General features: G+C 28.5%; 3 protein-coding genes and 1 non-coding gene across 5 annotated transcripts; 3 read left to right on the forward strand and 1 right to left on the reverse strand.

The window, feature by feature from the left end:
- The first annotated feature begins 1088 nt into the window (after nt 1-1088).
- On the forward strand, nt 1089-1974 carry LOC101510817 (sufE-like protein 2, chloroplastic). Its single transcript, XM_004502333.4, has one exon. The coding sequence runs from the start codon at nt 1233-1235 to the stop codon at nt 1827-1829; it is 597 nt and encodes a 198-aa protein (XP_004502390.1). The 5' UTR covers nt 1089-1232; the 3' UTR covers nt 1830-1974.
- A 2842-nt stretch (nt 1975-4816) lies between these two features.
- Nucleotides 4817-4889, reverse strand: TRNAR-ACG (transfer RNA arginine (anticodon ACG)). The gene has a single exon. It is a non-coding gene; the product is annotated as a tRNA-Arg (tRNA).
- A 3813-nt stretch (nt 4890-8702) lies between these two features.
- LOC101511137 (uncharacterized) lies at nt 8703-13217 on the forward strand. Of its 2 annotated transcripts, none has more exons than XM_004502334.4 (15): nt 8703-8972; nt 9980-10125; nt 10240-10351; nt 10467-10607; nt 10878-10982; nt 11131-11214; nt 11289-11404; nt 11503-11604; nt 11686-11799; nt 11902-11958; nt 12049-12115; nt 12222-12275; nt 12437-12511; nt 12607-12642; nt 12820-13217. In XM_004502334.4, exons 2-15 carry the CDS (start codon nt 10106-10108, stop codon nt 12931-12933), a joined length of 1197 nt encoding a protein of 398 aa, XP_004502391.1. In that variant the 5' UTR covers nt 8703-8972; nt 9980-10105; the 3' UTR covers nt 12934-13217. The 2 variants fall into 2 exon arrangements, with proteins under 2 accessions (XP_004502391.1, XP_004502392.1); XM_004502335.4 differs by having other exon boundaries at nt 8760-8972; nt 9977-10125.
- A 2640-nt stretch (nt 13218-15857) lies between these two features.
- On the forward strand, nt 15858-16804 carry LOC101511679 (probable E3 ubiquitin-protein ligase XERICO). The gene has a single exon (XM_004502336.4). The coding sequence runs from the start codon at nt 16260-16262 to the stop codon at nt 16689-16691; it is 432 nt and encodes a 143-aa protein (XP_004502393.1). The 5' UTR covers nt 15858-16259; the 3' UTR covers nt 16692-16804.
- The last annotated feature ends 8241 nt before the right edge of the window (nt 16805-25045 follow it).

Raw genomic sequence — 25045 nt, forward strand, 5'->3', positions numbered from 1 at the left:
TTAATTAATTTTGTAAAAATGTAAATTATGTTTTGGGAAAATTAACCTAAATGCATTTACTTAAGATACTATTCTTGATTTTCCTCATTGAAATTAAATTTTAAAGTAATTCCCATTCACAATAAAAATAAAATTTTATTTAAAACCGGAAATATTTTATTTTATTTCAAAACATAATTTTCTTTCAAAATTGCAATTAAACTCAAAATAATTTCATTTAATAATATTGAAGTTATAATTAAAAATTAGAACCACGTACAATTATTTATTGTTATCAGTCGAAGAAATATACTTTTAGCAGTTTTATGTAATTTAAATGAGTGATGTCATTCATATTATCATTGAATTTGTATAATAAACATAATTGGTCGTTAACTCTTGTACTTTTTATATATTGACGAGATTTTATGTTACTTTTTAAAATATCTGTAAACAGCTGTAAAAGGATATAGTAAACTTTTTCATTTGAAATAAATTTTTAATTGGTAAGAATAATAATACAATCAAACTGTTATTGAAACATGAATTATGTTTATATTATTTTGATTACCTAAAATAATAATACAATTTTTTCAATTAATTTAAAACAAACGCCTTTATGACTCAGAATAAAAATTAATAATTTAATATTATTAATTTATTCAAAATTGATTGTATAAACAATTATATGGATTTGTATTTCATTATCACATACTAAATCAAATTATTTTTTTTCTTGTATAGAAGATTGGCATATTAATACATTATTATTATTATTTAAAAATGAAAATTATAATATTTAATTATCATTTATCAGATATACTGTCATCAAAGCCACATGAAAATATTTTTGATAAAATAAGTGATAAATATTTTAAAAAATATATAGATAAATGTAACGGACGAAAATATAGTGAATTACGAAGTTTTATCATAGTATTTATAATGACTTCCAGTTTAGGCGAAGAGCCCAACAAATGAATATCACATGAATTAGTTTAAATAAATAAATATTTATTTTATTGTAAACTGTAATTTGAGTGGGTGAGTGGCGGCTTGGTGGTAATGATGAAGTATAAAGTAGGGGTTGTTGAGTGGCACCATTAGCAAATCGATTCTCCATAATTATATGTAATATAAATATAAGTATAAATATAAATCCCAACCGTATCACACTCCTACCCACCACTTCTTTTCCTCTCTTCCCAAAAAAATAAAATAAATTATGTATTATTAATATTTTTCTAAATAAAATGGTATACCCAATTCCAACGGCAACGGCAACGGCGAGTGCCACCTTATTGACCCCGCCTTCTGTTCCTATACATTTCTCCTCCAAATTTAACGGCGCCGTTACTCCCAAACAAACGCAACTGAATCTATCCGTTAAGGCTCCCTTGAATAACAAATTAACGACTTCTCCTTACGGCGTTACCGACAAACTCAACGGCCTGGCCTCCGAATTCGGGTCACTATCGGAACCCATCGATCGAGTAAAAAGGCTATTACATTACGCATCTCTATTGCCTCCTCTAGACCGGTCCGAGCGGGTTCGAGAGAACCGGGTTGCGGGTTGTGCAACGGAGGTGTGGGTGGTTGCCCACATGGACCAAGGTAGGAAGATGAGATTCAAAGCAGACAGCGATTCGGAGATATCGAAGGGTTTCTGTTGGTGTCTTGTTTGGATGTTGGACGGTGCGGAGCCTGAGGAGGTTCTAACGGTGGATTTGTTGGGTATGAATGTGGGGTTCAATGTTCTCAATGCACGATCTAGGGTTAACACGTGGCATAATGTTTTCTTTGCCATGCAACAAGCTACTAAGGATTTAATTCTTCTCTCACGTTGCTAATGCTTTTCACCGCTCTCAAATGTCAAACCAATGTAACCGTATATTTTCTCCTCGTGACCTTTATTATTGTCGTCTTTGTAATCTAGTTTACGCGCATGTAATTTTATTGCAGGTTTTTATTGAATTTAAGTGAGTTTTCTGAAAATGTCCGTGCTAGCTTCATAATATAATGTCATTTTATTGAAGTTAGTATCATTTTAAATTACGGTACATTGCAGACCGTATTTTAAAATATTACAATAAAATTATTAAGTTGATTTAAACATAGCAGTTTCATTTTAGTTTTAATGACATAAATTGATTAAGACGTTTTGTCTTAACTAATCTCTATTGAAACTTAATATTACTATCTTTTTAGGGTATAGTAATCAAAATTAAGAAGAAAAAAAAATTATATATATATAGTGGTGACTTGATCTCAAACAAAATTGGTATATATTTTATGGACTAAATTACATACGTGGTCCTTTAACTTAATTTCACGTAATGTTTTAATTCTTTATATTTTTTTTCCCGACTTGGTCCTTTATTTTAATTTTAAGTGACAATTTGATATTTTATATTTTAAAATTTCAACAATGTTATCCTTTTTTATACAAAAATTCAAAAAAATTTCAAACAAAACTCATAAAATTAATTATATTCTTCAATATAATACAAATTTCATCAAATTCGTAATACAAATCTTCAAATAAACTTATATTTTCATACTTTATTTGATATTGTTAGGAATAAATGACTAAATCGAAAGAAAAAAAAAGATAAAAGACTAAAACATTAACTGAAATTAAGTTAAGGGACCATATGTAATATTTAGTCTATATTATGGTTATTGAGATTGTAGAAGATAAATATGATTTGTCAATATACTATAATAGGGAGATGGAAAAACATTAAATTGTTTAATAAAAAACATTAAACTGTGCCTTGCGTTAATGTGTATGACAATGACAGATTGATCGGTGGTGGTCAAGAACAAAGATGAATTCAATTTCGATTTCTTATGCTTTTGGCGTATGTGGGGCAGACCTTAACTATTTAAACTATAAAATGAGGTGTTTATTACTCTTTTCTATTTATGTCATATAATTATGTTTGAAAAAGTTTTATGTGAAAATTAGTAGTTTATTCTATGATCCTAGAGATTTAAGCCTTATATTGCAACTAAATGGACTACAAAAAATACGAGTTATAAAATGATGTTCTCTCCTTCATCTTCAATGTTTACATAAAATGCCAAAAATTGTAAGGTTTAAAGAACATATCCATCCTACAAAATTGGTGTCCAAATTCAATCATATGCGAACTGCGGGTTTCTAGACAGACCCACATATTTTATTTTTAACTAAAATTATTCTTATACAAATTAAAAAATTAAAATATATCATTTGAATTTTTAATTAACTTAATTTATATAAAAACAAGAATAAATTGTACTTAAATACATGCTTCAATTTTCGGAATTGAGTTTAAAATTGTGATCAAAATAATTGAGTTTTTTTACTAAAATTTAGTTGATATGTAGAAGTGAAAATAAAAATTAAAAGTCAATAAATAATAAAAAAAAAGGCTATTTGTTAATGGTAAGATTCAGTTATTTTTCAAAAAATATTTGAGTGTGCATGTATATACAAAATATTGCAATCAATACTAAATTGTTATTAGAAAAATATAAATCATTAAATAAAATTAGCAAGCAAATGTCTGCATAGTTGTTAGTTGTTTTTTTTTTTGTTAGACATGACAACGGGGTGGGGTTGACGGTGGATTTTGTCTTCTGTACTCGGCATCCGATTAATCGAAGACAATATATACTCGCTCCTATTTCATAGCGGTTGTTAAATTTAGACACTATCTTCGCTTACAACGGGGTTCGGATTTTCCCGCTTACACTTGCATCCATTCATATGTATAAAATTATAAATTTAAAAATTGTATCTATTATAATTAATATAATAAAATAAGTATTATTAAACAATAATAAAATTAAAAAGTATTTTTTATAGAGATAAGATTATAATTTTTAATATTTAAAAAAATATTAAGTATATTCAATATGTATATAAAATTTAAAAATTACAATAATATTATTTGCGGGACGAGTTCGGTGTAGGTGCTAGGTGGATATCACCACCTCAAACCTGCCCCCGACCCGCATCCAATCAAAGCAGATTTTTCCTGCTCAAATCAAGATAGGTTCAGATAGGTACACGTAGGTGCGAATTATGTTGTTATCACTATTTTTCGTTAATATCATTTACTAACATTTCATTGTTAATAGCAAAAAATAACAAAATGCATATAATTTTATTTATTATTATTTTTTATTTAATAATTAATAGTGTTAGAATTTAAATGATTTTTTTTGTTAATGCAGACTTATATGGCCTACTCCAAGTCCAATCGGGTTAGTCCACCACGGGCTCAGGCCTATGCGGATCATGCTAAAAAGATCTCTTACAATTCAGATTCAAACGCTCAGTGATTTTGCAAATCCACCATGAGTTTGTCCTATGCACAAAAAATTGCTATTAGAGTATTTGTTTTTCACGTTTAAGGATGTATACAAGGCAAGTTAGATTCAATATACAAATTCAAAAAAAATGAGATAATTCAAAGATTAGACGAGATTGATCTCAAGACAAATAATCTAGGTTTTTTTTTTTTTGAAAAAAAAAACTAATTTACAAGTAACTCATAGAAGTAAATTATGAAAAGAAAAAAAAAACTTAAAACACAACAGAGCAAAGTTATTGAACATAAAAAACTTATATTATAAGTTGTATATTTAAATCATGTCGAGCTTGACAAGTTATATAAGGTAGGCAAAAATTGAAAATTATAGATTGATGCATATTTGAAGTCCATATTGATAACTGCCACACATATGGATGATAAGATATTCTATTCTGGTCAAATGTTGAATGTTGACACAATAATTGTTTTCCCTTTGCCACTTTATAAGACAATTAATATAAAATAAAAAACGACTCCACTGGGGATCGAACCCAGAATCTCTGGTTCCGTAGACCAGCGCCTTATCCATTGGGCCATGGAGTCCTACACGTTAACAGTATTCTAACAGTTTACAAATTGGTATGCGAATGCTTTGAGCAGGACAACCCTATGAAAGACTTTGTGATGAGGTAGCCTGTTTATTTTATTTTTACAGCAAAGTTGTCAAGTCATTAAAAATCATTCACATAAATAAATTTCCTAAAAATATAAGGATGAAAATTATATTTCTGACTACTCTAAAACAATTGTTTAACACTCTTGAATATCAGTTATATTTCCTAACAATTGACCAATGCAGAATCGGAGTAAAATATAGAATGATTGGCCAAAATGGCATTGGACTAAACTATATATTAACCTCTAAAGGAAAACTTTTGCAAATAAAAAAAAACCTCTAAAGAAAAAGAAAAAAAAAAAAAAACTTCTAAAGAGGGCCAAAACTACACATGCATCGTCATCAACTACATTCCATTCTTATATAAGAGAATGGCCTATATAATTATATGTCTCATAAATATAATTTGGTACCCGCTATGTCTGTTGTTGGCATTGGTCCAAAAGCTTTAAATTCTATGGACTCACTTGTTCGTGTACGCTCAAAATTAACAACCGCAGGTTGGAACTATTGTAAGATATATTTGTCTTTTCCTATAAGGTTAATTCAAATTTCTTTCAAATGTGTTTACATTTAATTAATCTCTTATTACATCTGATCTATTTTATATTAAATGTTTCTTTTAAGGTTATTCACACATAAAAAAATGATTGACGATATACATTTCTTTGATAAAATATGTTTTTGGTATTTATATAAGAACCTTTACCACTAAAATAATGTAGTTAGTGTGATATGTTCTTTATAGTCTTTATTTATTTTTGCTTCTTGATGGTGATTTTGAAGTGTATTTTAAACTTCAAAATTAAAAGGAATAAAGACCGACTATAAAGGGGTGTCAAACCAATAAAATAGGGTAGCATAGTTAAATAATGTATATGAAGTGTTGATATTTATTTTTTTTTAATTTTAAAAAATAATAAATTTTATTTTAACTAACTCACATAATTATGCAGTTTTAAGTTTAAATCTAAAATAAAACGTCTAACCTAACATATTTATTAATTAAACAAAGAGTTCAGAATGATGAAATATTAATTTTATAGTGTCATAATAACTATTTTTTTGCTTTTCACATTACATAAAAATGTTTATATGAAATTCAACTATTTTTTTTTTCTTTTTCAAATAGTCATAATTAACCAGTGAGTAAAAATTATTGAAACTAATAATTAAGCAAATGCATCTTGTGATGCTTAAATTTTAAGGTAGTGATTCGATTTAAGTGTTTTTGTAACACTTGGAGGTCTTTAAGTCATACAGCATATACCCATTACTTTTTTTAACACATTCCTTTGGAAAAATGCACATGTTACCTTTATAAGTATGACGTGGCCATTTAAAATAGCTTTTTTAACGAATAATAATATGTTTTTAAATTAATTTTTTGTTAAAAAATAAAAATAATAAAAAACATTTATCGTCATTTTCCAACATTTCACCCTAAACCCAAAAATTTTTAAAAAAGTTACAGAAAAACTTAAAATTTCAAACACAAAAATTACCAAAAATTTTGAAACCCAAATATGTAAGAATTATCAAAGATGTTTTCGCAAACCAATTCCTATTTCACATCAAAATGAAGTGGGAATATATTATTGCAACATTTTAAAACCATCGATTATACGAGCAAATTGTTGGTTCAATACATTGTGATTATCATTATTCAACTTTTATTTTTATTTATTTCAAAGAGTTAAATTTTCTCATAATTAACTTACACAAATGTAAAGTTTTAAATTCGAATTTGAGACACAGCGTCTAACTTAATAATATTAATATTTGTCGGTTGAACTATAATTTAAGAACATTATCGATACAACTTTATTATTACAAAAAATTATAATATTTTGTTGTTTCTTTTTTCTTCATTTTTTACTGTTAATTTTTGAATCTTTAAATTTAAAAGGAGAAAAAAAATTTAATTTTGATTGATAGAGACAGATAATTGAATCTAAAACTTAACATTTATTTCCTCTTTTGTTCTTCTTCAAGTTTTGAGGTTTTTATTTTACTTTTTTGGTTGAACTTTGTTGAGTTTGAAGTTTTTGGTTTTTGTTCATAATTTTTGCTTAAATTTATAGATTTATGATGAAGACTGTGAAGATGATGATGAAGATAAAGATGAAGTAAAAATTTAGATATATTTTTTTTTAAATTAATAAGTATAATTGCAGTTTTGTTATTTCTATTTTTACCAATTTATAAAATTAATTATTCTATTTTGAAAGTTGATAATTTTGATTCTTCATTTAAATTTTTAAATTAAAAAAATGATAACTTAGTACAATTTCATATATAAAACCAAGAAAATGTATTAATTTTTCATATGTAATTAATAAAATTACAAAATAAAAATTTTTCAAAGTTAAAAGTTAAATACTTAGGTGTTTTATTACAATTACATAAATATTAATTATTTTATATTACTATATTATATATTACATTATTTAAAATATATCGCATATTTTTTAGTATAAAAATCAAAATAAAATATTAAAACTGTAATATTTTAAAATAAAAAACTAAAATTAAGATTAAATTTAATTAATAATCTTTATAGTTGCCGTTAGCAACACTTTTATGCATAATACTCTGTCCCAATTTAATACAAACATTATTTGATTTAAATTTAGATTAGCAATAGGACAACATAAAGACCTTTATCAAAGAAATTATAATTTTAATCTTAATTTTTTTGGTATTTGTACATTTATTTTTTAAAAATAATTTTTTGATTTTATATTTTCAAAAGTGTTTTTATAAAAAATTTATTTAAAAATAATATCAATTATTTTAAATTGATTTGTTATCAATTATAAAAATAATTTTGACATTCAATACGTTAGATATTTATTATTAGTGATTTTTACATGATAAAAATTATTATTTTTTAAATGTATTGATTAAAGAATATTTTTACGGAGATTTTTTTAAAACACATTTTTATTTTAATTAGTTTTTAAAATTTTATAATAAATAAATTAAATATTTAAAATAATATTTTAAAATAGTCTATTTAAACCAATTTTCATGTGAAATTTTATTTTTAATAAATAATATATAAAGTTTATTTAAAAAAAAAACGGTAACAAACCGCCCTAATATATATCTTTAACGTTGTTTTGCCGAATTTCTTTTGGGTACAATCTATCTTTAGCATTTGTCAATACATTCAAACGGAATGTTACTTATTATATTTACTTAGAGAACATACAGAGGTCGAGGAAAATTGGTGTATTCTTTTTTAAGTTTAATTATAATTTTATCATTTTATTTTTTATTTATTTATGAATTTTTTTTTTAATTTTAAAAATTAATAATTTTAATTTATTTTTATTTTTTAAATTAAAAATTAATAATGTAAAATATTTTAAATAACATAACATATGATACGATAATATAAAACGATGAATACTCGTAAAATTTGAATAAAACGTAATGAAAATTTAGCTTTTAACTCCATAAATTTTTTATATTTTTTAATTTAATTATGACACATAAACATTTAAATAGTTATGTATAATAGAATTGTATATTACATCATTAAAAATATATAAATTTTTTTATAAATTTATAAAATAGAAAAATTATTTTCGTAAATTAATAATAATAGATGGATTAAAACTAAAACAATTAAACATTTTCTTATCATTTTAAATTTTAATCTTTAACCAAATTCTTGCGGAAGAAGAAGGAACTCCAAACCCCAAACCCAAAAACAGAAAAGAGTACAAAACAAACTAAACAAAACCGTGACCCTGATATATTCAAAACTCACAAAGATCTTGTTTGCTAGTGCTCATAAAACCGAACCAGAAAAACGGAAGATTCATTCCTCATTTATCTGTGTCTTTCGCCGGAAAATTCATCGTCTGTTCGGTGTCTTCGACGTTTCTTCCGACAACTCCATCATCAAACTCCACTAGCTGGGGTTTTATTTTTCTCACCTCTTCACTCAAAAAGTTTCATTTTTTGCTCAGATCTTCATCTTGCTTCTGCTATTTCAGGTACGTTTAGTAGTTTCTACAATTGATTGTTTCCGCTGTTTTCAGAATCTAAAACCCCAAATTGGAAACTTCAAATACTAGGATTGAATTTAACTATAACATATCAATTATTTACTGTAACTGAACCTCTTGTTACTTCATTTCCTTCTCCCCTTCTTTTCTAAAGGAAATTTTGGAAAATTTATGATCCTTTGAGTTATTATTAATAGCTAATAAAGGGGCTGTGCTGCTATTTTGTTAATTTTATGGTAGTTGGTATGATTATTTGGTCTTTACTATTCTGGGAAATTGTGCTTGTTTCGATTGGGTTATATTTCTTTCAAAAAAGTTTATCATTTATGAACCACAAATACCACACAGACACTAGACACTAACACGATAATAATTTGAGAATATGAATTAATTGAATGTGTCCGAGCAGAGGTGGCCGTGCTACACAAATTATCATTAGTTTGCTTCAAAAGCTTTTTCTTAATGTAAAAGTAAAACAAGCTATTCTAAATATGACAAGTTCTTGAAGTTTTCTTTCTTTCTTTCTTTATCTTTATTTGAATCTTTCGGCGAAAGTTCCCATTTTCTTTTATAGAAACTGCCACATGTTTTTATAATTGGGTGGCTACTGATTTGGGGTCATTATCCTTCTTTTTGTGAAAGAGATCACATGACTTGCTTAACCTTTCGAGCTATTTTTGGAGGTTGTTGAGGAAAAAATGCACGCATTTCTAGAGATGTAAATCGCTTTCTTAATTGTCATTTGTTATGTTGGAAAAGCTCAACAGAATGTCACTATGATAAGTTGATTTGCCACATGGTTTGTTGATTACCTTCATAAATAAATAGAAGTAAATTAATCTGACTGTGAATCTCACTGGCATATTGAGGATCTAAGGTGATATTAGGGGATGCCATATGCCAAATAATTATACCTTATGTTCTTAGAAGTTTGAAACATTATCTGGTAACATTTATTAATGTATCCTTTTCTTTATTATTTGTTTCTTTAGCAGGGTTTTTTATTCTTTTGACAAGCATATTTGTTTCTTATTCGGAGGATACCTTCTAGTTGATGAACGGTGAAGTGGGACTTCTGCATTTAGTTTTATGAGCATACAGCTAAGGAGGTTCTGCAATAGATGGGGACCGTTATTCGAAGGTCTGATCATTGGTGATAGTTAACTCAGTGATTCTGTTTGTTCTGACAAAAGATGTGTATGCTAGTTTATGTCAATAACTCCATTAGGTGACATTTCTGTTTGATTGGCTGCAGTTCTACTGGTAGAAAACCAAGTGAAATTATGAGGCTTATTGTGACAACTTTTACTGGAATAGTTTTTGGCTTCTTTCTAGGAGTGTCATTTCCAACATTATCATTAACAAAGGTGCAGACTTAGTATCTTCTTCATCTTATAGTGTACCTTGTGCTGTAGTAGATTATTTTGTTAATAGATTAAATAAATCCAATACTAATAATGTATACTGCATAACAATTTGCAGTTCAACCTCCCTTCTGGCTTGCTTCCCTCAATTGATCTCTCTTACATTGAAGACAGATATACAGGTCGTCATGCTTGGTCTTTTATGAACCATAGTAACAGAAGATATTCGCCAAATCACTTATCAAATGATACATCGAAGGTACAACTTGTGTCCTGTCATCATTATTAAGGACATTCTAAGTTTCTAGGTTTTTAGGGATCATGGTTGTTGATGACTCTAGACCTTATATCGTTGAGATACATGTTTCCATTATAGTGACATTTTTATATGCTAGTTAATGAATCATTCATACACTATTGTTAAGGGCTTCCAAGAATGATATTGTTTTGTAGAATATTAGGAAAATGGATACTTATAGTCTGTATATTGATCAATTGCTTGCTCCTTTTTTTTATCGTTTCTCTACAGATTTGGGTTCCATCAAATCCTAGAGGAGCAGAAAGTTTACCTCCCGGCATTGTTGAAGCTGAGTCGGACTTTTACTTGCGTAGATTGTGGGGCAAGCCCAGTGAGGTGTGTATCCTAAGACATTCTATTGGCCTAATATGGCTATAAACTCCAAATGTCTTAAGAAAACTACCTTATATTTTTCTTCTATTCTTTTAAGGAAAACATATAAACCTGCAGTGGACAGAGGGTTTAATGAAGTTAACAATTGCAGGATTTAACCTCCAAGCCAAAGTATCTTGTGACCTTCACTGTTGGCTATGATCAGAAAAAAAATATTGATGCAGCCGTGAAAAAGGTGTTCTCAGTATCTTGCTCTCTGTTTTAGTGTGTTCATTGATGTGTCTTTGGACTAAATATTTGCTTGAACAGTTTTCAGAAAATTTCACAATCCTTCTATTTCATTATGATGGCCGAACTACGGAATGGGATGAGTTTGAATGGTCAAAGCAGGCTATTCATGTGAGTGCTCGCAAACAGACCAAATGGTAAGATGCCACAATATGTTTAGGGTTTACCTAATTAAAAGTGAGTTGCTATTCCAAAATTGTTATCATATTGACTATTTGAATTTTTATCCTTCTAGGTGGTATGCTAAGAGGTTTCTGCATCCAGACATCGTGGCACCATATGACTATATATTTATATGGGATGAAGATCTAGGTGTTGAGCATTTTAATGCAGAAGAGTGAGTATTTGATATGAGAATGATATTTTTGAAAGTTTTTTTGGGTTAAAGTTTCATATGATCCTCTTATTTCAAGTGCAGGTACTTAAAACTGGTGAAGAAGCATGGCCTGGAGATTTCACAGCCGGGTTTAGAACCTAATAAAGGTTTGACATGGCAAATGACAAAAAGAAGAGGAGATAAAGAAGTTCACAAGTAAGAACAGTTATAGCCCAGTTTCCGCTTCTCTTGGTTCGTGACTTCGTGTTATTTTGAGAGAATGTGCTTTAACTATTTATTTTCTTGGATTTGCATTAGAGTGACGGAGGAGAAACCAGGATGGTGTTCTGACCCTCATTTACCTCCTTGTGCCGCGTAAGTAACTGCTGTTGTAATGTATTAATCTTGAATTATTTGGTCTACCAGGCTGTATGTAATTATGCATTTTCTGTCACATGAATGCAGGTTTGTTGAGATTATGGCTCCAGTCTTCTCACGAGAAGCTTGGCGCTGTGTGTGGCATATGATTCAGGTTGAATGGTTAATCCAAACCGTTTTAAAAGTTTTCTGCTACTTAGCTGTTTAATGATTCTTTAAGCAATAAATAAACTATAATTGTATCACTCTTGGCATTGCAGAATGACTTGGTCCATGGGTGGGGTCTTGATTTTGCTGTTAGAAGATGTGTTGAGGTTAGTTTGTTCTCACGTTGTGTACAATAGTATAATTTCGCGACTCTTAATTTTATGGCGTGACTTTAGCAGCGACACCCACAAAAAAGCTAAAAACTAAAAAATTGTAATTTAGACATGTAATTGTTGAGCTTTAAACTAACCTCTTTTTTCCGATATAGCCTGCGCATGAGAAGATTGGAGTAGTTGATGCTCAATGGATTGTCCACCAAGGTGTCCCCACACTAGGGAATCAGGTCATTTTCCCCCATTATTATATATATGTCAAACATAATAATTTAATTCACGAACGATGCTGTAAGACGCTAATCATTTTTGCTGTTCTTTGCAGGGTGTAACAGAAACTGGGAAAGCACCATGGCAAGGGGTATGTTTTGCATGTTTCATCTTGTTCAGTTTTATTATACACTATTTGTTTGATTACTTCCCTCATGATAATCTGATATAGAAGCATGTTAAACTAATCAACAAGCTGAGAAGTAGTCTTTATCTCACGAACTTGGATTATGAAAATCGTCTTATGTTTCCATGGTGTTGATGGCAGGTAAGGGAGAGATGTAGGAAGGAGTGGACTATGTTCCAGAGTAGGTTAGCGAATGCGGAAAATGAGTATTTCAAGTCGGCGAGTATTGATATGTCTAATTCCACTGCTCATTAGGGAAGACAATGATCGAAGTTTGATTTGTACACAGCTATGGCCACCATTATGTGTAGACTCCCCTCCCCCCTTTTTTTAAAATTTATTCCTATGTAACATTTATTATTATTATTACATGAAATGTGAGTCCTAGCTAGGGACTAAACATCAATTCAGTGTAGAACTTGAAAGCTGAAGGTGAGAAAAAGTGAAGAAAATTAATACTGCGTTGTCTCAGATAAATTACAGTGGGGGTTACTTATTGGTCAGATAAATTACAGTGGGGGTTACTTATTGGTCTGTAATCTTGAGAGGTGTCACCGTGATTCTTTATTTATATTCTTTCTACTTAGTCTATAAAGATTATGAAAATAATAAGTATCTTCAAAACTTCTTGAAAAATGACAATGATAAGTATTTTTTGAAGTATATATGAAAATCAGTCTCTTAAGTCTTGTTGTTAAGTTGTTGGAGACTAAACGGATAAATATTTAAATACTTAAGGATTAAGAAGGTGGATTTTATATATTTTATAAATTAATTAATATTTTTGTATATTTTTAGAAAATTAAGTAAAATATATAATGATACTTTATACTTGAAGTATTAAATTGGAGATATACTCAAACACCAAACGAAAACAAGTTGAGAACTTTAACATTGAACTTGGGAGAGTTATTCAAATTGGAGTGTGACACAAATCAGTTTCCAACATATGATGCTGTTTTCTTTAGACGATGCTATTTTGTTGAAGAGTATTTCGATACAAGATGTTTGATCGATGGTACTTGATGGTAAATTTATTAAAAATATATTCATCTTCTTTATTGATGGATAATACTATTGTAAAATATGACGCCTATAAGAAAATTTAAAATAAATTTTCATAAGATAAATGTAACAACAATGAGTATAATCATGAATAAGTTAGACATAATATTTAGATTCATTATTAGATTTGATGAATCCAACACATCGTAATGATGAATTTAATCAAAAAGTGCACTAAAAATGGAAACACTTTTATTAATAGATAAAATCAGTAATTTAGCAAATTTGTAATCACAATAATCTAAAATATCACTAGTTATTAATCTGAAATTCAAATGAGAAGTTGATAAATCAATAGTTGAGGTTGTATTATCTAGAACTCTTAATCCATCCAAAACATAAAGTTCTTTGTATGATCTATTCTAATCAGTTTTTTAGAGTATAGATAATGCACATGACAAAAAGTGGCAGAAAAACTAAGGAATTGAAATCACACATTTGACTACCATAAATTAGATTTAAAGACATAATAGAATATAATAAACATTACAAAAGATGACAAATTAGTTGCAAATACAAATTCAATGTCCTCTAATGACATAATAGTATCATCAACAATCATTAGATGAGGTTAAACTTAAGGACACAAATGACTTATAATTGTATGACATATGGTATGATACTCCTGAATCAAAAATACACATTGAAAAAAATATATCTTATAAATTAACGAAACACGTTTAATAGAGTTGACGTATATAATATGTGGTTGAGTGGCTAGAAATTTTTAGAATAGCTCAACAAGATGATATTCTTGTGGTGTAGCACTATGTCATTTTTCAAGTTGCATACCTATCATTAACAAAATTATTGAACCAAGTAAGGATGATCAAATTATTAACATGTCATATTTCCCGATCTTTTTCATATTTCACATCCATTTTTATTATTGGACTTATAAGATGTTCTGTTAACTCAAGTCCACGTCCTCTTTTCTTCGATTTTTTTTATTACATAGCTCTAATAAGTTTTATCCGTTGAGTTAAACACTAATAGTTTGGAAAGAAATAATCTTCATCATATTAAACAATTACAACAAACACTAAAAATAAGAATATTTTTTTGCAAAAATCAAAACCCAAATCAAAAGAATCAACCGCTTAAGAATGGTCCACCAAAAATAGAAACCGTCGGTCGAATATGACTAAGAACCACACTCATCGCAAGAAAACAATGGAATGCACCGCGAGCTACAAACTCACCATAAACTTATACTGCCTTCTTTAGTTTCTTATTATAAACATCTACTACTTTTATTAAAAAAAATTACTAAAGTAATTAATATATTTATTTTAAGTATTAATTTCTTAAAATAGTTTTTTATATTTAAGAAATACATTTTTTTAAAGTGTGCTTATATTAGGTAAAGAGATAATATTATCTTTGTGTTTATAATTTACGATTTTTTTTTGAAAATCTACTCTAGTAGTAATTTGTCCTAATAGAATCATAAAAAAATTTAATTTATATATATTATTATATAATATAATTTTTTTAATATTATTAATTAATCACAATAGTTACATTGTTAATAATATTTATTTTTTGTTATTTTAATTTAAAAATCATATATATAATCGATTATAATTTGTGAACAATGTATGAAAATTAAATTGATCATAAAAGATAAATTTTTTAGTATATTATAATGTTTACAAAATAAAAATAATTTAGAAATAGATTAACTTAAAAATTAATTAAATACAAAAAAGTGGTATAATATTAAATAACTTATTTAATAATATTTAAATCATAATTTAATTATATATACATATATTATTAATATCATTTATTGAGTTTAAATTTGAATTTCTAGTAATATTTTTTGAAAAGAAAGAAAACCTAATTAACAAATTACCAAGTTCTTAAAAATAATCACATATCATGGTTTGAGTCAAGTCATGTCTAAGAGCAAACAACATATAAGTCAAGTCGCGTAGAGTGACATATCGAATACGTGTGATATGTTTAAGTCATACAAGTGTACACGGACACAAATAACAAAACTATTAAAACTTTGCGAACAAAAAATCATAAGAGATATAGAAAATCAAAATACACCATACATACATGGATACAATTATATGAGATTGATTAAAGCATTACGTATAAGATTTCACAAAGACACATTACGCGGACCCAACCGGAAATCTAGAAGCCTCGGAAGGGCGAGGATGATTGCCACCAGTCACGACCTCTGTGGCCACCGCGTACACGTGGCTTTCTCAAACATACTATTTTTGTGATGATAGTGAAACCTCCATCTTTTTTTTATCACTTCATTCATCTACTTAGAAAGCCTTACACGTGTTGCCACGTGTATATCCTCCGATGGATCAACAATATTTAGTGTTTTTTGTCGTTAGGATATGTAACCATATAAAAAACTCTATTAATGTTGGTCATTAATTAATTAACGTTGCCTTGTATTTTTTTGGTCTTTATATTTAATTCCCTCTTCTCCTCTGCTCAATTAAAAAAGCAAGGCAATTAATTGAGTTTCAATTTTGAGAGTAATGGGCCTCTCAAATTATCCTTGTGCAGCAGAAGGTGTGTTACCTGTGCTTGTGATGAACACGGTTTTGTATGTGGCTTTATTAAAGAACATATTCAAATCCATGCTTCAAGTAGTTGGTTGCACAAGAACATCAATCACTAATTCATCTTATTCACCAAATATTGAGGAAGAAGAAGAAGAACAAGAGTCCCAATTAGAAGAGAGGGAAAGGAGGGTGTCAATAAGACAGTACAAGTCATTGTGCAACAAGATAGGAAGAAGTGGAAGTGGATGTGGATGGAGAGAGTGTTGTTGTGTGTGTTTGTGTGGTTTTGAAGCAAATCAGGAGGTGAGTGAGTTGGCTTGCAAGCATTTCTTCCACAGAGTTTGCTTAGATAAATGGTTTGATAACAAACACAGTACTTGTCCTTTATGTCGTTCCATGGACTAGACTACTTACTTATATGCTTCTCAACTTCTAGTTATTAGTTTGAGTTAAATTAGAGTTAATTGTTATTAATTTGTTGCAGTGTTAAAGAATTAATGCTTCTTTTTTCTGTTCAATTACCTCTCTAATTCTCTATGTTTACTATTGAATGTTCACTTCACACTAAGTGATTTCAATTTAGTTGCATGTATATAAAGTGTGAATTCTAATATCTCAGATAGTTTTTTAATTTTAATAATCCATTTTTTTTAAATTACTGATATATTTATTTTTGAAAATTATATATTAAATTATCTTTTATTGATTTAGATAGAAATTACTATTTATAAAGCGATTTTTTTTATAAAAAACTCAAATTTGCAAAGACAGATTTTCTTAAGGATTTAATTTTTTCTTAGTTATCTGAAAATCGATATTTTAAAAGGTGATTTTGATGTATTATTGGAAAATTATCGCTATAAAAATAAATTTGGTACGATTAAAGAACATTAATTTTTCTTTATTATAATTAAAAAAATCGTCAGAAGTATATTTGTAATAGGACAAACTACAGTCAATTTTTTCATTGGAAGTTGAAAGTGTTAATAAGTAAAAAGATTAGGGTTCATAAATTTGGTGAATATGTAAATTATTAACAATACTTAACATTCTTCTATAAAGAAATTTAAGCAAAAATAACTCAATAGTCTTTTATGTTTAATTTAATTTTTATTTAGATCTTTTAAATTTAATTTATTTTGATTTTATTTATAATAACTTAAATATACTTGTACTCTTAAAAATAGGGTTATAATATATATATATATATATATATATATAATCAATATAAAGTTGTTAGACAGTTAATTTATTTTTAATTAGATTAATATTTAATTACAGTAATTGAAGTATTTTTTTTTTTAATTTAAATGATTATATATGTAGTTCAATAATTTTTAAAGATGCATAAATAAATATAATTTAAATGACCGAATTAAAAAAAATAAAAATTTAAAAGATATAAGAGAAAATTAAGATAATTAAATGTATATTTTTGTCAAAAATTTATTTTTACCAACTACAATTGACTCTTAAACATGTATTGGTTTACGAATTTTATGGTGAAATTACTTTTGAAATTGAAATGCAAAAGTTTTAATGATAAATGACATTATGCAAGTTTATTTTTAAGATAAATTTAAATTTTCATATGAAAATTTCTATTATTTTACTCATTAAAATTCCACTCTTAAGTGACACCAAAATCATTGTAGTTGTAATAATTCACTTTTTAATATAAATAGCTTTATTATTCGAATTAATTTATCTTTCTGTTATATTAATTGAAATACATTAATTTTTAAAAAATATTTTTGATATAGATATTGACAGTAAACATGTTATACACAATAAAAAACACACTGTAAACTTACCTTTATTTTTCTTTGACAGAAAACACCATCTAACCTACCACCCTGCCTATGCAGAATTCTATAATGAATCAGGACACTGCAATACAAAACATAGGAAAAAAATAGTAGCCAGTAAGCAGATTCAAACTGTCAATACTAATAATAAAAAGAAAAGGAAGAATCAAATACCATGAAAAACTAAAAATAAGTTATAAAATAATTGAAAACACAAAAGAGAAAGAGATGTTGATGTATTATTTAGGTGAAATACATAAGGTTGGTAAAAATTATTGCATAAATAATAAAGGCCCTTTAGGTAGTCTTAGAGGATATATAAATCAAGCAAACCCCAAAGACTTGAGTCTGGCAAGTTCAATCCTCCTGTGCTCCAGCTTAATAAACGCATCAGCTTGTCGATCCACGCTCTCAAAAGAATTTACACGTTCAGTCTCTGCCACTTCTAGTGGTGTTATGGCCTCCTCTAGCACTGTTTTGAATGCCACATGACCCTTCTTATTATCACGTCGAGGACGATCTAGCCGCTTACGAAGTGCAGGCTCTCCTACTTCGTGGATTTCGTAATTGTTTGTGTTGGAGGGACACCACCCTCGATATTTCAAGTTTTGCTTTTCCATTTCCTATATTCAATTCTGTTCTGTTCTGTTCTGTTCTGTTCTGTTTTCAAGTGGTTGATTGAGCTTGTATTACCACTTCATTTTATATTATTCATTTTTATTCCCACTTTATTTGTATTTATTCACTTTAGTGATATTTTAATATGTCATGTTTTTTTTCTTTGGTGGACTTGGGTATATGTCCTGCTATATATTGTTCAATTTTTTATATTCTATAATGATAAGGCTGGATCTAATGCCTGTCCTTTCACCGTAAACTTCAAAGCAAAAACAAGAAGAAAATTCATTCATGAGAAGTGGATGTTTCAGGCATGTATATCTCAAGACTCACTTGGAAACCGTTCAATTTGATTCGTTTAGCATTTGTGAGGTTAATCGAAGGATATATTTAATATTTCAACAATGATACGTATACATCAATCATTTTTATTGTTGGAAAATTAAATCTAAGTAGTATCTAAAAGATTATAGAAGCTTGATTTTTGTTATTCTTCAACATCAAACAAAAATGCTATTCGACCAAAGGAAAATAATGAGGCACCGCCTCACATTGATGTACCGGCGATTTTTTTTTTTTTTTACTTTGGTTGATAGATAAGAATTAGTTTTAACTTAAACACTAAGAATCCAAACCCGTAAAAAGAGGCCATCCATGTAGTTTGTCATATAATTAATTTTGTGAATGAGTATATAGTATTAGAAGCAAATTCTCTTCTCTATTGTCTCTGCTTCAGTTTTGTGAAATTTGTGTTTTATGTTCTACTGATGTCAAATTAGTATTAGAGCAGGCAATATTCTGCTAGTGTGAGTGTCAAAAATATTTTTAGTTTGTTAGGAATAAGAGGGTATTTATAGTTCAAAAATTTGAGTTTATAGTAAGAAGAATATGGAAATTCATTATAATATGATTTGATTTGGTTACAAATTTAGATTTTAGTTATTGAAATTTTTTTAGGACAACACATTTAAAAGCTCACAATATTTGGAGCTTTGTGGATCTTGGATTACAACAAGGAGTCGATGAAATTGCTTAGAGAATGAACCGGTTGACACTTACACAAATACATTAACGAATAGATTATTTAATTTTTGACAAAACAGTAAATGTCAAAACCGTTAACAAAGTGTGAGACATATTGACATTGTCGCACGAAGGAGTGGAGAAAGTCCAAAAATAAAAATTGCAATCTCTACATCGAGAATATGAGAGGTATGAGATGACCAGTTCCTAAATCGTTGAATAATATTTTTTTCTCGTATTTCAAATCTTATGAATAAGATGAGAGTGTATGGAGAAAATATTCTGGATAGTAAAGTGGTAGAGAAAATTCTATGCACCATGGAAATGAAATTTGATCATGTGGTGACTACAATAATTAAGTCCTACAACACTTACACTTTTTCAGTAGCAGAGTTCCAAGGAAGTATTGAAAATCATGATAACAAAATATTGGAGAAAACAAAATAAGTTTTAAAAAGTCAAATGAATCTCAATAATGTTGTTGAATCAAGTCAAATGAGAGGAGGTAGAGGTCGTGACTATTTTAATAATGGTGGAAGAGGAAATTTCAGAGGTAGAGGTTGAGGAAAGTTTCCAGTAATATGACATGGTAATTTCAATCAATGGATAGATAATAATTTATATCCGTCAAATCATAGAAGAGGCGAAAATAATTTCAGCCATACCAATCATAATACGGGAAAAGGTAACTACAATCAAGAGAAAACAAATTATAGTTGTTTCTACTATGAAAAATGTGGGGCATAAAGCAGTTGATTGTAGATACCGACATCAAGAAAATATGGCAGAGAACTCGTACCAAAATACTAGTGATAATTTTGAAAATCTGCAAAATTTATTGTTAGCAAACAATATTTTTTCTAAAGATGAAGATATTTGTTATTTGGATATTGAGTGTAGTAATCATATGTGTGGGAAAATTAATTATTTTTCTTCTCTGAATGAAATAGTAAGATCTACCTTGAAATTAAAAACAATTCAAATATTTCAATTTTGGGGAAAGGTCGAATCACTATTAGATTGAATCACTATTTCTATGTTCCTAGTCTTCATTAGGGGTGGGAGGTTGGGCCGAGCTAGGCTTTGCTAAGCCTGAGTCTAATCTGTCAAAATATTCAAGTCATAAGCCTCGTTTGTGGCCTATCATAGGCTTACATTTTAGGTTTGAGTTTGACCTTGATATAAGTCTTGTATGACCTGTTAGCATACTTAAAAGCATATTTTGTTTTAACATTTTTGAATAAGCAATAAAATATATCTTTAAATAGATTAATGAGTTAATATGTCAATGGAATTAAGTTTTATTTTGGTATTTAGCATCACATTTTGAAGAATATGACTTTATATACATCATAATTAAATTATATTTTATAATAATATATTTAAATATGTCAAAAACTAAATAAGGTTATATGCGTAAATTACTAAAGATTGAATATATATAACAAAATGATCAACATTTAATATAATAATTATAGTAGTAAAGAAATATTATTTATATTTATTTAAATATGCCGAAAAGACTTATTGTGTGACTTGCCCTTTTTAACTAAATAGACTTTTTTAGAAGCATTGGCTTTATTTGTTTTTAAAAAAAGTCTAGCCTGACCTGGGTCTAACGTAGGCTAGGCCGTAGGCCCCTGTCGGTCAGTCTAACATAACTTTATCCCTACTCTTCATCACAATCTATTGAGTATGAGACGATTGTCAGAGAAAGATTGCATCATATATATTCACAATGGTTATTGCACGTTGATTGACAAAAATGACAGATTTGTCACAAAGGTAGGGTCGACACCCAACCGCTTATTCCCTTTGAAAATTCAACATGGAATATTTTCTTGTTTGAGTTCTATAATTCTAAAAGATAATTGGTTGTGGCATATGTGGTTTGGTCACTTTCATTTTTCTGGTATGAATTACTATTCACGGAAGGAATATGTTTCTGATTTGTTTGTTGTGAATATTCCAAATGGTGTATGTGAGACTTGTCAAATTGGAAAGAAGCATATAGAATCATTTCCAACTGGAAGATCTTTGAAGGCGAAGAAACTACCAGAGATAGTTCATTCAAATTTGTGTTTAGCTGAAATACCTATGCCTGGTGGTTGCAGATATTTTATTACTTTTATTGATGATTTTAGTAGAAATACTTGAATACATTTTTTGAAGCAAGAATATGAAGTTTGAGATGCTTTGAAGGCATTTAAGGCATTTGTAGAGAAATAGAGTGGTTGCAGAATCAAAACACTTAGAACCCATAGAGGCAAAGAATACCTTACTGATACAAATTTCTTTGAACAACATAGAATTGAGCACCAATTAGCAATAAGATGCACACCTCGAGAAATTGAGTAGCTGAAAGAAATAACATAACAATTATGGACATTGTGAGATGTATGTTCAAAGCAAAAGAAATTCCTAACGAATTTTGGACATAAGTAGTTGCTACTGCAGATTGTATTTTGAATAGGTGTCCTATAAATAGTGTCCATGAGAAGACTCCTGAAGAAGCTTGGAATGGAAGAAAACTCTCAATTTGAGACCTTAAAGTATTTGTATGTATTGCATATGCTCATGTACTATATCAACTCATAAAGAATTTGATGATAAAGGCAAAAAATGTATTGTTATGGGATATAGTTCAAACTCAAAGGCCTACAAACTTTACAACCAAAGACAAAGAAGGTGATTATCAGTCGAGATGTGAAATTTGATGAAGAAGGAATGTAGGGTTTGGTCATCAAAGTCCCAAAAAAGAACCGATCATGATTTCAAATGATTACTAAGAGGAGAATGAACATTAACATCTTGGTCAAAAATCAAGAGATATATTTTAAAATAGTTTTAAAATCATTCTCAAGATAAAAAATTATCCATGATCAAGGATCAAACATGTACAATATTTCACATGTGGTTTATGTGTTTACTTCTTAAAACGTCGATGAGAACAAATCACCAACGCTACGATATGATAGTGTTTCTACTTAGTACACATGAACGGTTGCCTCGGTGCTAGCTGACGGCTACAAGAAGGATTACTCTAGAGTTAGGTTTAAAAGAGACATAATATATCATATATATATACATATGTATATGGTGCTACTTTCTTATTTTACTTCCATATTGGATCTTGTACCATACAAGCCAAATTCATTTTATTTAATTAAATCATTAATTAATTAAATAATTTTTAAATTAAATTTTTACTTTTCGATTTAATCGTTCTATAGACTTTCACTTAATTGGCCATAACATAAACAACGAGTGACATCTAGCAATGCATCATTGCTATCCAATTAATGAGAAAATTATTGATATGATTTTAACCTTATCGTAACCACTATTTACTATGCAACAACTACCCCTTCATTCAAATGTCTAAACACAAGTCATAAAAAATACCATTCTTGTTATGCCCAAGTATACGTGCAATATGTTATATTGGTCCATTTTGGCGTGACCACACACATTTCATATATCACTCTATCGAGAGATCCAAGACACAACTTCTATTATGCAGGAGGGATAAATCTTATCTATATCACTTACATCTCTCTATATGTTTTATGATAGACCTAATAACCACTGTTATTATTGTCTGTTATAGATAATCTTTGATGGTCTCAAAGTATACAAATCTCTAAGTAGGGATCCTACTAACTTCGATTTGAAGGGCTACGAACTATGGTCACCTGAGAATCGTTAATGGCACTTGCATAACTATTATGTTACATTCTCATAGCGGATCAATCTAGTACAAATATTATTCCTAATATTTATATCTATGTGAAGACTTGATATCTCATATCCATGACCTTGAGATGTGATCACCAATCTACTTACATAATAGTTTTTATGCATTATTGTTGTCCCGTTTAAAATTAAAAAGATTAATGTCATTATGCACAATAGAATCTTATGATTAAGTCACAATTAATGTTCCATTAAATAAACTAACTATTCTAAGGACTTTATTATGATTTAAATAAATTCACTTAATAAATTAAAATGCCTCATATTACTAGATGAATAATAGTTAGTATCATGATTCAAACAATAGTCAAGGAATAATTGTCGACCTCTAGGGCTATCTCTAACAATTTCCCACTAGCACCAGATCCAATCAAACATATTCCTAATAGCCATCGATCTAGTGTGATCATCATGCTTCTGCTGAGCAAGTGGTTTTTAAGTGAATCAACAATGTTATCCAAGGTAGGAACTCTGCAAATCTTTACATATCATCTATCAATGATCTCTCGAATAAGATGGAAGCACCGAAGTATATGTTTGGATCTCTAGTGAGATTTGAATTTCTTATCTTGGGCGACTGCATATTTATTATCACAATGAATGTCATTCGGATTTGCAATTGTAGGAACTATATCTAGTTCAGTAATGAACTTTTTGATGCAAACATCCTCATTTGGTGCATTAGAGGCAACAATATTCTCAACCTCTATAGTAGAATCAATCTTCTGCTTTGAACTCTTCCATCTCACAAGGCCACCATTCAGGTAAAACACATTGTCAAACTGTGAACTTTAGCCATCTTTATCATTTTGGAAGCTAGCATCAATATAACCCTTTTCAACGAGCTTTTCCTCACCACCATAAACTAAGAACGAATCCTTAGTCCTTCTCACATACTTTAGGATGTTCTTAATTGCGGTATAGTGATCTTGACCAAGATATGATTAATACCTGCTCGTTATGCTGAATGAATATGGGACATCTGGTCTAGTTCATATCATGACATACCATGATAGATCCTATTGTCAAAACATAAGACATTTTACTCATGCGTTTCCTCACATATGATGAAGCAGAGGATTGTTCTTTTGGCATGTATATGCCATGTGACACATACAATAGTACTTTCTTAGAGTCGTGCATGTTGAAGCGTCCAAACATCAAATACAAAATATATAGGAATATGAAATATAATTATGGTCATCTAACACGAAAGAAAAATTAACTAAATATAAATTATCGGTCTTTGAGGTGATTTCTCAAACCTCTCCAGTGACGTCATTGTATGGTATTGCTTCCCGTGGTCGTAGACAGTTACAATTATTTAAAATAAAGAAATAAATTATTACGATACGCATATCATATTTTAAATAAACCACAACACGCAGGTCGTATTTAAATAAAATAAAATAATCACCAAATATACTTAGACCATAACTATACACACTTAATATTTAATTAAAATTAATTATTTAATACATTTAAAAATATTTACTAATATTGACTTTTTTATTATTAATAACTAATTTTGAGGATCGTATTTTTAATAAATTT

This window comes from Cicer arietinum, chromosome 5 (genome assembly GCF_000331145.2).
Source record: "Cicer arietinum cultivar CDC Frontier isolate Library 1 chromosome 5, Cicar.CDCFrontier_v2.0, whole genome shotgun sequence".
Lineage (NCBI taxonomy): Eukaryota > Viridiplantae > Streptophyta > Magnoliopsida > Fabales > Fabaceae > Cicer > Cicer arietinum.

Bases quoted from the DNA above. Each gene is read 5' to 3' on its own strand.
- LOC101510817 (XM_004502333.4), top strand. From the start codon at position 1,233: ATGGTATACCCAATTCCAACGGCAACGGCAACGGCGAGTGCCACCTTA.
- LOC101511137 (XM_004502334.4), top strand. From the start codon at position 10,106: ATGGGGACCGTTATTCGAAG. The intron at 11,959-12,048 runs GTAAGTAACTGC...ACATGAATGCAG, and splicing joins CATTTACCTCCTTGTGCCGC to GTTTGTTGAGATTATGGCTC. The intron at 12,512-12,606 runs GTCATTTTCCCC...TGTTCTTTGCAG, and splicing joins TCCCCACACTAGGGAATCAG to GGTGTAACAGAAACTGGGAA.
- LOC101511679 (XM_004502336.4), top strand. From the start codon at position 16,260: ATGGGCCTCTCAAATTATCCTTGTGCAGCAGAAGGTGTGTTACCTGTG.